This window comes from Entelurus aequoreus, linkage group LG12 (genome assembly GCF_033978785.1).
Source record: "Entelurus aequoreus isolate RoL-2023_Sb linkage group LG12, RoL_Eaeq_v1.1, whole genome shotgun sequence".
NCBI classification, from domain to species: domain Eukaryota; kingdom Metazoa; phylum Chordata; class Actinopteri; order Syngnathiformes; family Syngnathidae; genus Entelurus; species Entelurus aequoreus.
Genome location: NC_084742.1, coordinates 15,734,365 through 15,748,034, shown reverse-complemented (window position 1 = coordinate 15,748,034; position 13,670 = coordinate 15,734,365). Strand labels below are relative to the sequence as shown.

General features: G+C 40.8%; 1 protein-coding gene across 1 annotated transcript; it reads left to right on the top strand.

The window, feature by feature from the left end:
* The first annotated feature begins 145 nt into the window (after positions 1-145).
* LOC133662705 (protein mono-ADP-ribosyltransferase PARP11-like) lies at positions 146-13,670 on the top strand. The gene is made up of 7 exons (XM_062066826.1): positions 146-549; positions 4,279-4,399; positions 4,467-4,542; positions 4,623-4,695; positions 4,762-4,889; positions 9,639-9,790; positions 12,360-13,670. Exons 1-7 carry the CDS (start codon positions 424-426, stop codon positions 12,674-12,676), a joined length of 993 nt encoding a protein of 330 aa, XP_061922810.1. The 5' UTR covers positions 146-423; the 3' UTR covers positions 12,677-13,670.

The window sequence follows — 13,670 nt, the reverse complement described above, 5'->3', positions numbered from 1 at the left end:
CATTTTCCCCTAAAAAAAAAAACTGCGTTTTCAAAATGTATTGCGCCTGTCAGAATAAAAACAGCAAAAGTTCGCCCTTTTTAGCAAACCCAGAGCCGTGCAAGGAAAATTCAGGGCATATTAATTTTCACCAACGTTGATTGGTGCGCTGTGAGTGACGTCGACCTGTGACGCGGAAACAAGGAAATGACAACAAACATCCAAAGAGGCTGATTTGGCCTCGAAATCCGACGTTCATGGCTGCCAGCAGCCGCCGCCGTCACGGCTGGGACGCCGTCAGAGTTCCCCGGTGACGTGGCGGCATGTGGCCGCTCTTCTTCCCCCGTGTTTGGACGAAACTTTCAGGATGATTCCGCTCTTCCAGCCTCGAAACCCCACAGCCGGTGGGCCCGTTTCCTTTGTTCTCCTCCCGGTGGTCTCGCAATGTTAGCCATGCTCGCCACCAGGACCGCCGAGGATGAGTCCGCTGAGGCGGAGGACATGGACACCCTGGAGCCCAACTGGAGCTGGTTCTACCTGGCCGAATGTGGGGTGTGGCACATGTTTGAGGTACAGCCATGTTGTGTTGTTGTCAAGTAAACAATGAGGACAAAAAGGACTGAGCGCTGCACTGCTGATGAACACATCACTACAGGCGCAAATGGTGAAGAGAAGGCTTGTAAAATCCCGAATTTAGATGAAAATATTTCTTAAATTCCAATTCAATTTCATGAATTAGCAAACCGGAAGTAGAATTCCAATTCGAATTGAAATTCCAATGCATAATTTTACATCATACTTGCCAACCTTGAGACCTCCGATTCCGGGAGGTGGGGGGTGGGGGGTGGGGCGTGGTCGGGGGCGGGGCGGGGGCGTGGTTAAGAGGGGAGGAGTATATTTACAGCTAGAATTCACCAACTTGAGTATTTCATATATATTTCATATATATATATATATATATATGTATGGAATACTTGACTTTCAGTGAATTCTAGCTATATATATATATATTTATTTTATTATACATATAAATAAAAGAAAATACTTGAATTTCAGTGTTCCGAAGGCTATCTAGTAGATGGCAGTATTGTCCTGTTTAAGAGTGTCACAACATTGCTGTTTACAGCAGACAAACTGCTTTACGGTAGACGAAAACGTGACTGCTGTTGTTGTGTGTTGTTACCGCGCTGGGAGGACGTTAATGAAACTGCCTAACATTAAACCCACATAAGAAACCAAGAACTCGCCCTCGATCATTCTACAGTTATAACGTGATTGGGTAGGCACGCTGTTTATATCGTGGGAAAGCGGACGTCAAAACAGACTGTCGCCGCTGTCCCCACTCAGGTCGGCATTGAGATGGAGGGGGCGTGGCCTCCAGCTCCAGCTGAATTCCGGGAGTTTATCGGGAGAAAATTTATTCCGGGAGGTTATCGGGAGAGGCGCTGAAATCCGGGAGTCTCCCGGTAAAACCGGGAGGGTTGGCAAGTATGTTTCACATAGTCCAGAATATTAGTCAGTGTAAATACAGGGCTTGAATTTAACCACGGCAACCGCGGCAATTGCCGCGACCGCCCTCTCATTGTAAAGTCCCAAAAAATTGACCAACATTTGCGGCAACGCCTTGCCATGACCGCCCTTGACTTTTTACTTGTTTAATGGACAAGGGATATGTTGATCAACGGCATAATGATAAGTAGCGGTTAAATTGTAATACCGTCTCCTTTAAAATTTACGTAAATCCTAAATTTGTTGATGCACTCTAGGCCTGTGATTTTCAACCTTTTTTGAGCCGGGGCACACTTTTTACATTTACAAAATCCTGCGGGACACCACCAACCAAAATGGCACTAACACAGTATATAATACATATAGTTAATAATATAGTTTCTAAATGTATTTATAGTCACCTAGTATGAAACTTTGGCCTGAGCATCTAATTTGGGCGGTATAGCTTTGATTGATTGATTGATTGATTGAGACTTTTATTAGTAGGTTGCACAGTGAAGTACATATTCCGTACAATTAACCACTAAATGGTAACACCCGAATTAGTTTTTCAACTTGTTTAAGTCGGGGTCCACTTAAATTGATTCATGATACAGATATATACTATCAGATATATACTATCATCATAATACAGTCAACACACAAGATAATCACAATTAATTATTTACATTATTTACAATCCAGGGTGTTTGTGTGTGTGTGTATGGGGTGGGGTGTTAGGTTTGGTTGTTATCAGTCATCAACAATTGAGAACAGAGAAATGGATATTGGAACAGTGTAGGTCTGACTTGGTAGGATATGTACAGCAAGTAGTAGAGAGAGAGAGAGAGAGAGATATCAGAGAGATCAGAAGGCATAAGAAAAAGTATCTGCATTTGATTATTAACAATCCGGGGAGGGTGTTAGTTTAGGGTTGTAGCTGCCTGGAGGTGTACTTTTATTGCGGTTTTGAAGGAGGATAGAGATGCCCTTTCTTTTACACCTGTTGGGAGCGCATTCCACATTGATGTGGCATAGAAAGAGATTATTTTTAGAACGATTCAATTTAATATTTTTGGTTGCTGATACAGTTTAGGGACAATCAAATTATTTTTTAGAACGATACGATCAAAAACGATTGAGTAAGTTGAAATGGATTCAGTAACTTTTTCGCAAAAAAAAAATCAAGCAGTGTGACTGTGAAATAAATACTGGATACTGGACACTGCAGGTGAAGTTTCCTATATTCCTGTTATTTCTTGGAAGGGAATTACATATAAATAAATTATGGATACAAACGAGCAACTCATCAACAATTAATGGCCAATGCATTCACTTCTTATTTGAATAAAGTGCAACCAACACTTTAGTTTGAATTACCCAGCGAAAACATTTTTCTTTTTTTTAAGTATTTTTTTATAAAAGTACAGTAACCAACATTTTAAGAGATTTACCTGCTAAATAAAGTTTCCTTACCCGACCATACAGTGTGTTCTCTACCCTGACGGACAGTGTCCCAGGTGTGCAGAAGCATTTATGTATGCCCCCTCATCCATATTGATGATGTTGGCCCCTTGCTTTCTAATTTCCATAGCCTCCTTCATCCATTTCTTCTATTCATGTGTTTCTCATGAAATATATTTTCTTTGGCTGCCAGTTGCGTATATTGTACATCACACTTCATGTTGTGCTCCTTAAGTCGGTGCGCCGCTTTAACTTGCACTGCTGTCTCTTGTATTGCGGTTTTATATTAGTGTGTTGTGTGGTTTGTCTTGTTTGTGGCTTTTGCAATCGTGCTGTAGATGAAAGTTTGTGTGTTGTAATTAACGATATTGTCTTGTGGCATTTAGTTTGTTATGACCTTTTTCGGCTACTGTTGCTATCCGCCATTTTTGTTTTGATGACGCCACAGACGGGCAAATAGACCTAACATTGGACGTCGTTACATATTAAAAGTGCTAAACTTCATATAAGGTTCGCCATTCCTAAATCCAGTGTTTTCCTTTTTCTAGCATCGATAAAATTGATCGATTTCCTTTTAAAACGATCCTGAATCGATGCCTAGGCAAACTCGTGTACCCTGTTTGAAAGTGAGAGACTAAGAAAACAAACACAAGGACATGACAATTTATCGACCACGACAAAGTTATCGAGTTCATTCTCATTCATCGTTCAAGTAATTGATTAACCCCGGCCTTGGAGAAATGCTGTGTCCAAAATATGGGTTCAACAATGTGTTCAAGGGGGGTGGGAGACTTTGTATGTTTAAATAATATACAACTATAATGATTTAATACTTGTTTACATTGACAAATGTACTGTTTTAGACTGCAATATTGTTCAATGAAGGACAATTATTATGTATATCTAGCTTGTGTGCTGTTGTGTGCTTAGTTACAGTAGAAGAAAAAAAACAACCTCTTGTGCTTATTAGAGAACATTTAGATGTAAACTGGCTGTCCAGCTTTGCACAAGTAAACATTGTGCAGGACTGCTCCTATCAGAGATTATATCATACATTTTACGTGCAAGCTGTTATCATCCCATACTTATGTTTTTAAAGATATTGGACTGATACCAATATCAAATCAGGGCACCCTTAACTCCAGATTTGGAATTTTGCACCAGCCTGATGTTGTGTGCAGCTTTTGGAACAGACTTTGTCATGGTAAACCAACAATGATGATCACGAGGCGCTACTGTTATCTTCAAATAGTCACCCTGAAGCAAATGAGTAGCTTCAAGCAAAGCAGTTACATTTCTAAAGATAAAATTGGGTTGTAAAACTAATTTCTCTCAATCCCACGGCAGATCGATCCCAGCGCCGCCTGCTCCGTGACCAGCGCCCAGATCGAGCAGTGCTACAGCCGGAACCAGCGTGGCGTCATGGAGTTCTACACGGCCAAGTACACCTACAGGCTGGACTTCTCGGGTACGATCACGACCGCGATGACCTAAGCGCGGTGAATTTTAATATTTCACGTTCATGTGTTTGCCAGTCATGCGGCAGATCAATCTCACCACAGGGAAGCAGCGGCCGATCAAACGCTCCATCCACTCAGCCACCGGCTTCAGGTGAGGCTCGCCGGTGGGCGGCGTCGCACAAAAAAGATGCCCAATCGTCTCAAGGTCTTGTGCGCTTGCTTCGCCTTCAGGTTTATTTGCGACAACCTGGCCTTGCCTGTTCCGTGTCACTGGGAGAGGATCAACGTGGACGAGCCCTATCAGGTACGTCCCCGACATTTAAGGTACGAGTACCTCGCTTGATTTCTGTCCTGTGTCCCCGCGTGACAGCTCATCCAGCTGGGAAGGGACACCTACGAGTTTAAAGAAGTCACTCGGCTCTATGAGAGGACCATGGATCGTCCCATCAAATCCATTCAGAGGATCCAGAACTTGGACTTGTGGGAGTTCTTCTGCAGGTATGTTGCCATACTGAGTCACTCATTAAATTGTTATGCACTAAATTAGTCTGATATCTCAAATAGTTAGTTTTTTTGTGTTTTCACACCTGCGTGTGAAGTCCATGTGTCCATGCAATCTCTCTAATGTGATTATCGGTCATAGGGGTGTGCCTCTCGTACACTAGGGGGCGCCATTTCCTTTTCGCACGGTAAATGAATTCCTTTTCCGGTTGGCCTATGATAACACCGTAGCTGTTTGCGGATCCTTATATCTTGTTTTAAGTGATGTCCGCTGTAATATTAACACAGGTTACAAATATTAAGTCTCTAATGGCGATGCTGATGTTATATTGCGCGACGGACATGACGCTACTATTAAGAATGTATCGGGCCGGATGCAGGTCAGATGCAATGCAAGCCCGGTGGAAATTTGACCAGTAGAGGACAATATTGCGACACCTTAGGTTTAGTTGTGATGAGTCACATTGTGTGCAATGTTTGATGTACAGTAGATTTTGTTTAATTTCTGTATGCGTAAACATGTGTAGTTGTGTGACTGTATTAACATTAACATGTAAGATACACAATGGACATTATTTACGTAAAATACTCAATGGACACTATACTTTTGTAATGTTTATTTTATGCTTATATTTTCAGTCTTACGATCCTAAATTAAAAAGAAAATGAGAACATAAAATAAAGGAAAATAATTCAAAATAAGGAACATCAATCCCCAACAAAACTTCCAGCACTTCTGTTTCTTCACACTGTTGACTAGCTGCAAACGCTGGAATCGTGTAGCGAGGGCAGAATAATTAATTTGACAGTTCAGTGTGAAAGCCGATTAGTTTTTTTGAAGGCATCTTTGGCTAAAAATCATGGAAACAAAACTTTCAAATGACTTTAAGTGCATCCAAAAGGTTATGTGGATTGATGGAAGGAGTTTTAAATCCGAAGGAAAAGACAGTTTGTGCCCCGACTGATATCTAGAGGCAGGTTGCTTTTGTTCTGGACTATCTTGCCAGTTGTGTGGAAAGTAAATTAGTTGGCTTAGACAAATGCAGCGTGAAGAGGTTTTTGTACGCTTTATTATTTGCCTTTAATATACCTGCTTCGTTATCTTTCATCTCATTTCTATTTCGTTCGGGAAGTTCGAATTAAGTCTGCATTTTACATTTCCTTAGCTCCCTTTTTTTAAATTAATCTCGGTTTCTTTTTTTCTACCATTGAAGCACTTCAAAATGTGGTGTTGTTTTAATTTGTGAAGCAAATCCTATTTATTACAATTGTTGCAATGTTTTGATCTGCTTCCGGATTGTATCCCGCGCGTTGAAACTGGTGCATGCGCGATACGAAGGGTCCTGTCTGGCGCACACACCTCCTCGAGAGATCTGGGGCCGTACTTATCAAGCTTCTTAGAATTACTCCTAAGAAGTCTGCTAAGAGTTGACTTAAGAGTAAATAAATTCTTCGCTGAAAGCTGCACTTAAAAGTTAGTTATCAAGCGTCTTACTCACACTTTCAGCGAAGTGTAGGACTGAATCTTAAGTGTCACATTCAGAGCTGAATTACGACATTACTATGTGCCGTAAACGGAATTTTAGGTGACGTCATTTCTGTGTCCATAGAAATGACCAATCACGGAAGGGAATCCGTTGTCTAAGAATAAAGAAATATCTTGGAAATATTTAAGTGGACAATGGGAGTGTATATTTTGACAATAAACTACAAAATAATACAAAACAAACTAGTCCCAGCCGGCACTCACGCTACCGCTCCCTCTCTTCTATCGCCCACACACTCACTGACGTCACTCACCTCACGGCCACACACATACGCTACTGTCATAACATTTTCTTTCCAATTCATTAATTAGGCAACTAATTTGAAACTGGTGTAGGTGGCTCTATATATACTAGCCCACTGCAGACACATGCAGAAATCAACAAGGAATCGAAAAGTATTAAATCTGTGACAAAAATAATATCCGCTCTGTCTAAACGATACCGTTTGATCAGCTGCTCGTCATCAAAAAAAAAAAAACATTGTTCCGTTCCCTGAACGTTCGCGCACGTCTCTCTCGCCTCAGTGCCATCCCCTGCTGGCAACTCCTAACCACTTAAGACACCTCTGAAGGTCTCTTAAATATCGTGGAGAGTAGGAGTGATTCTTAGACTTAAGAACGTTGATAAAAAGCTTTTATTCTTAAGTTTGAGAGTAGGACTAAATTTCGCAAATTCTCAGGACTTAAGTGTAAAATGGCACTCTAAGAAGCTTGATAAGTACGGCCCCTGGTTTCCAATCGCATAATCCAGGTGTGTTAGTCTGACTTTTCAAAAACCGAACACGATCTGATTAAGGTGTTTCAATGGGCTGCAGGAGGCTTAAATGGAGCCGAACTATTTGAGAAGTTGGACTAATTTAGTGCATGGACATGTACAGACTGTGTGTCTCACTGTCTTTTGTGGAGGAAAGTCCCTGGTCCGAGCACGAGACATCCGCCAGATATTTTCCTCCAGTTGCTAGCGTGAACAGAGCTTTTGTTGTGGTAGCTCTCAAAGGGGAACTGTACTTTTTTTGGAATTTTGTCTATAATTCACAATCCCTATGAGTGACAAAAACACACTTTTTTTAATGCATAAAAGTCTGCTTACAATGGAGTCAATGGGAGCCATGACATCATTGCGTCTATTGCTTTTATTCCGACCATAAAATCCAATAAATAACCATCTAAAAAGCGCCAACAATACACCATTTACATTTCGTGACCTGAATATTAACCAAGTATTAGCAATATTGTTATTAAAAGCGTTAAACTTAGACCTACATCAGAGAGAGGCAACGTCCTTCTGGTCTATTCAACTGGTGGCCTGCTGGCCACATCCGGCTTACCAAAGCTTTTCATTTCCCCCGCCGAACATCACCCAAATAGGCTTGATGAAACCATTTAAACTAGGATTGCTCATGTATGCAGTACTCCCGCCACCCCACAGGGGTAACAGCAAGGCATATGTGTCACAGTGAAGCAGCAGTGGGGTAAGTAGCAGAAGACTACTCATTCAACTCCGGAAAAAAGTCAAAATAAATTGCGAAAATCGGACTTTAAACAACGACTGGAAGACAAAGTATGAATGTTCTTCCCCGAGCAAGTGCTCAAGTCATTGCTTCCCGTCTGACCTTTTAAGCGACGTACACGGTGTTCTAAACAAGCAGCAACAACGGTGGAAGTCCACAAGTGTAAGCTTGATCACAAAACTTGGTAAAATCTTTGTAAATAGACATTGTGCATGAAGATAGTTAGTTTGCTTTGTATTGAAATGCTGACTTTGTGATGATGTCTGTTGTGGTTGTTGTTTTTTGTCTAAGAGTAACTCTGGGCAATCAGAGCTTGTTTAATACATGTAGCGCTAAATTTGACCAGCAGAGGACAATAATGCGACACTTTAGGTTTTGTTGTGATGAGTCACATGCGGTACATTGTGTGCAATGTTTGATGTACAGTAGATTTTGTTTACTTTCTGTATGCGTAAACGTGTAGTTGTGTGACTATTAACATTAACATGTAAAATACACAATGGACATTATTTACGTATAATACTCAATGGACACTATACTTGTGTAAAGTTTATTTTATGCTTATATTTTCAGTCTTACAATCCTAAATTAAAAAGAATGAAAACATAAAATAAAGTAGGAAAGTAATTCAAAATAAGGAACATCAATCCCCAACAAAACTTCCAGTACTTCGGTTTCTTCACACCGTTTACTAGCTGCAAACGCTGGAATCGAGAAGCGAGGGCAGAATAATGAATTTGACAATTCAGTGTGAAAGCCAATGTGTTTACTTTGCAATTAAATAAACAAAGTTTCAAAAAGAATATAACCTGCGGGCACTTTCTGACAATACATCCACGATTTGATGTCCGGCCCCCGAGCCGTTGGACTCTTGAAACTGCGGCCCTCTTATTTATGTAGTTAAATCCCCCTGTTGTAGATTATAAATCATGTCTCTCACCTTGATATTAGAAAGTTGTGGGCATAAACCGAGAAGTTGGTCGACTTTGACATTCCAATTTAGACCCGGAGATGGTGGAAAAAGACACGGGAAAGACGCTGTTTTGCACCCATCTTTTTTTTTTAAACCCTTTGCGAGGATTATGAGTCATTCATCTAAACGGGAATATATGAACATCCTATCAGTTGGCATTCAGTGAAAGCAGACATTGTATAGTAAGTGATGTTTTATTATGTTTATTGTCTCTGAGGAAGTCTGCATGAGTACTAATCAGTGATGTTGTTTAAGCAAAAAGCGAACGTTGTGATGCCTTTATAATATTAATGCGCCGCCGTATGCTTAAAATGTTTAAAATACATAAATATTATATGTGTACTAAATGTGCCTGTTACTACATTACTTATATACTTACAGTGTGTATAAAAAACCTTGACGGAGGTGTTTGGGTGTTTTTTTAAACGCTTTATAGGCGGAATAGAGCGACTCCTATAGGTTACATTGTAAGCAGACTTTTGCTCGCTTTTATTTACTAGTTAGAATGCATAAAAAAAGTAAAACATATGTTTTTGTCTTACATAAAGATTGTGACTGAAAGGCAATATTCCAAAAAAAAGTGCAGTTCCCCTTTAAGGACGCAGAGAGCAGGGATGGATAAAGCGTGACAAATTCCTTTTTAGATGCAACATTCAATGCCACTGCTGAAGTGGGTATGTGTGTGTGTGTGTGCTTTTTGTGTCCCCTCTTCAAAGGAAGAAAATGCAACTAAGGAAAGTCAAGCGCACTTTGGATATTGAGGAGCGCATGCTGTTCCATGGCACGGGACACATCAACATACAGGCCATATGCATGTTTAACTTTGATTGGCGGCTCACAGGAGGCAACGGCGACGTCTACGGCAAAGGTACACTCCTTTTTGTTGCCATCGCATACAGTGGAGCCCCACATATTTGCAAGTCCACTTTCGCTTACCCGCGAATACGCTGATTTCTTGTTCCCTACCGTTTTTGTACAGTTTTTTTTTCTTATTCACCCTAAATCAGCAATTATTGACATTAAGTATATGAAAACAAGGCATCAAATGTACAGCAAACATGTACTAGCAATGTCCCGATAAACATTTTTGGCCAGCGATCTGATTTTTTTGGACTCAAATTTGATCCAATTTTTTAAGTCCCGATTCGATAGATTAGATTATATATATTATAGAAGTGAAAGTGTTTCATATTAGGTAATTGAAGGAAAAATTATGAAGATAATCTTATTTAATTTAGAATTTGCTAGTATCGTTGCAAATCAGACGGCGTAATTAAATTTGTGGTATTGATTGCCACATACATTTTTTTTGACAAAATAAAGTGTCTAGTGCACAAAAGGTCAACAAAATCATTTTGGTTTTGCCCTAAATGCCTTCCTGTATCCAGATACTTAACTACTTGACTTTGTAAACAATACCAACCCAAAAAATAATTTGATAATAACAACAACAAAATTATTTTAGTATTGTTTATATACTGGTTCTATACTAGGTATCGATAGTATCGACATATGGATCGATCACCCCTACTTTACATTGAAGCTTTAGCAGTTAGCTACTTGTGTCGCCCTGCTCTATGTGTGTGTGTGTTAAAGTTAAAGTAAAGTGATTGTCACACACACACTAGGTGGGGCAAAATTATTCTCTGCATTTGACCCATCACCCTTGATCACCCCTTGGGAGGTGAGGGGAGCAGTGGGCAGCAGCGGTGGCCGCGCCCGGGAATCATTTTTGGTGATTTAACCCCCAATTCCAACCCTTGATGTTGAGTGCCAAGCAGAGAGGTAATGGGTCCCATCTTTATAGTCTTTGGTATGACTCGGCCGGGGTTTGAACTCACAACCTACCGATCTCAGGGCAGACACTCTTAACCACTATTCCACTGAGTATGTTTCTGTAGCATGTTTAGCCATTCCTATTGCTCTAGTCATCCAGTGATAATAATACTTGAAAGAAACTTAGTTTACTTCCTGCCATAGTGAAAAGGATTAGTATCTTAGAAGCGGATTCGCACTGTGGATCGACAACACATGTCTCATTTTGAAGGAACCTTTCACGTGACTACAGCAGTGGTAAAGATTGGCTGGGAACGACAGATCATCGTGTTGCACCGGTCGCCCAGGGGTGTGGTCCCCACATCTGCGGTCCCCTCCAGGGTTTCTCATTGTCATCCCATTGGGTTGAGTTTTTTTCTTGCCCTGATGTGGGATCTGAGCCGAGGATGTCGTTGTGGCTTGTGCAGCCCTTTGAGACACTCGTGATTTAGGGCTATATAAGTAAACTTTGATTGATTGATTGATTGATCAGCCGATCAGTTTAAAAAGGCAATATCCAGTGTTTCCCATAAACTGCCAAGATACCTGTGGCGGTGGGGGCGTGGCTATGGGCGTGGTCACCATGACATCATCGAGTAATTTGCATAATTTACTACAATGATATGATTTTCTCTAAAAAGGCTCAAAAAATGTATACTTACTAATTAATAATAACAGTTTTGTTTTAAACGTCCATCCATCCATCCATCCATCCATTTTACAATATAATTACAACACTTTATGTACATATTTATATACAGTTTTGAACAATAAGTTATTCACTGAAATATATTTATTAATTGTGGTTCTTACAAGAAATATATATTTTAAAAATATAAGAGCTAAAATGTCTCTTAAAGCTCTGCCCCTTTAATTAGTGCATACTAAATAATTTAACTTTAGCCTACTACTACAACCATATTATTTACCAGCAACATAAAGTGAAACAGGCAGAGGTGTCCTGCCACAGTCAGTAACAAATAAACAGAAAACAGTAGTGGTGGTAGATAGACACAAAGCTTCATCAAACATCTGATCCACTGAACAAAGAGCTCCAAAAATCTTGATCCTACACTTCTCTTTTGTAAAGTAAATCTGAACAGCCGATATGGGCATCTACATCAACTATATGATTTGCCTGAGAAGCTGGACAGGACAAAAAAGAAATTTAAAAAAAAAAAAAAAAAAATTTGTGGCGGTCTTAATTCTTTCGTGGCGGGCCGCCACAAATAAATGAATGTGTGGGAAACACTGATATCGGTATTGGGACATACAGTATCAATGTAAGGCGTACCAACATGAGGTCAGTGCAAGATGGTGGCACTGTATGTAGCTACTACGGGAGCACTAGCTAGCTGCCTACAACAGTCACCTTTAGTGCAAATGTTGATCCGAAATCAGAGTGTTAACGGCAGGAGGGGTTGCAGATGGGAGAGCGAGACTGCGTAGCGTACGATGTCGCTTCGATGCAGTAGCATAACCCAGGCTTTGTTGTATTGTCAAATACAAACATTTTCATGGCCGTCTCAATTACTCAGGTTTATTTGGTGGTCTCAGAACGTAACCCCAGTGAATAGCGGGGATCTGATGTAATTGTATTTATTACTTTCCTTCCCCTCAAGGAAGTTACTTCGCCCGGGATGCCAAATACTCCAGCAAGTACTGTCACAGCACGGGGAAGCACAACAACAACCTGCAGAGACACGGACTCGCCCCGCCGATATTTGCCAGCGATCCGTCCTATAAAAGCATGTTCCTGGCGAGGGTCCTGGTGGGCGAGTACACGCTAGGCCAGGCCTACTACTGCAGGCCGCCCTCCAAGGACACCAGCCTGACCAACTTTTACGACAGCTGCGTGGACGACTCGGCCAACCCCAAGATCTACGTCATCTTCGACAGCAATCAGGTGTACCCGGAGTACCTGATCGAGTTCTACTGAAGGAGGATGGGCGCAGATTCCACAAGGAGGTAGGCGGTTCCAGCGATGTCGTGATAGTCCCGTGCCTAAGTGGAGCGTGAATAATCTCAAGTGCCTTTAAGGACTGCGGTCGAAGAGGACAATGACAACTTTATATCGCACGGAAATGGGCTGTCGTTGTCAAAGTCGGATTTCCCCGTCATAAATGTTAGTGGGTGGTTTATGTACATATTTATACAAAACATCCCCATTGTCTTCAAACGTGTCACGACTAATAACTGCAGCGTCATGCAATGTGGCTTAGCTCCAGTGTGTATGCATCGTAAATCATCTTGTTAAGATGTCCCCGTTTTTTCTTTGTGGCTCTTGTGGGAAGAGGCACCAAAAGGGATCGCCACAGGGTGGTGCAATAGTACAAATATAGTTTCAAGGAAACTCGGTTAATTAAGAGAAGAGCCTTGTGTTAAGTCTCTATGTAATTTGCACATTGTGAAGTTAGTGATTCTACTGCACCTCAGAGTGAAGCTAATAAATATTTATTAAGTTGTGTCTGGTATTTATTACACGGTTGCAATGACAACTTCTACCGGTATTCATTTTGCACATGAGCGCAGTGCATCATGGGATAGTCAACTGGCTGCGCTACGCGAACATACGGATGGATACTTTTAGTGGTCTTTATTTATTAAACGAATATGGCGACATTATCTAAAAGATTTCCAACATAAAAGTGCCAGAACTGGCTCCTTTGATAGACGAGTTGAAGCAGGGAATGAAATAATTACATTCAAGTGTTTTTGGCCGGAGTGCAATATAGAATTGATGACAGTTGACGGCACATGAGGACGGAAATACATTTAAAATGTGCTAGTATAGTTGCAAATCAGATGGCGGAATTAAATTTGTGGTATTGAATGCCACATTCATATTTTTTTTTGACAAGTGCACAAAAGGTAAACAGAATCATTTTGGTTTTGCCCTCAATGCATTCCTGTATCCTGACTTTGTTAACAAT

Bases quoted from the DNA above. Each gene is read 5' to 3' on its own strand.
- LOC133662705 (XM_062066826.1), top strand. From the start codon at position 424: ATGTTAGCCATGCTCGCCACCAGGACCGCCGAGGATGAGTCCGCTGAG. The intron at 4,696-4,761 runs GTACGTCCCCGA...CCCGCGTGACAG, and splicing joins ACGTGGACGAGCCCTATCAG to CTCATCCAGCTGGGAAGGGA. The intron at 9,791-12,359 runs GTACACTCCTTT...CTTCCCCTCAAG, and splicing joins CGGCGACGTCTACGGCAAAG to GAAGTTACTTCGCCCGGGAT.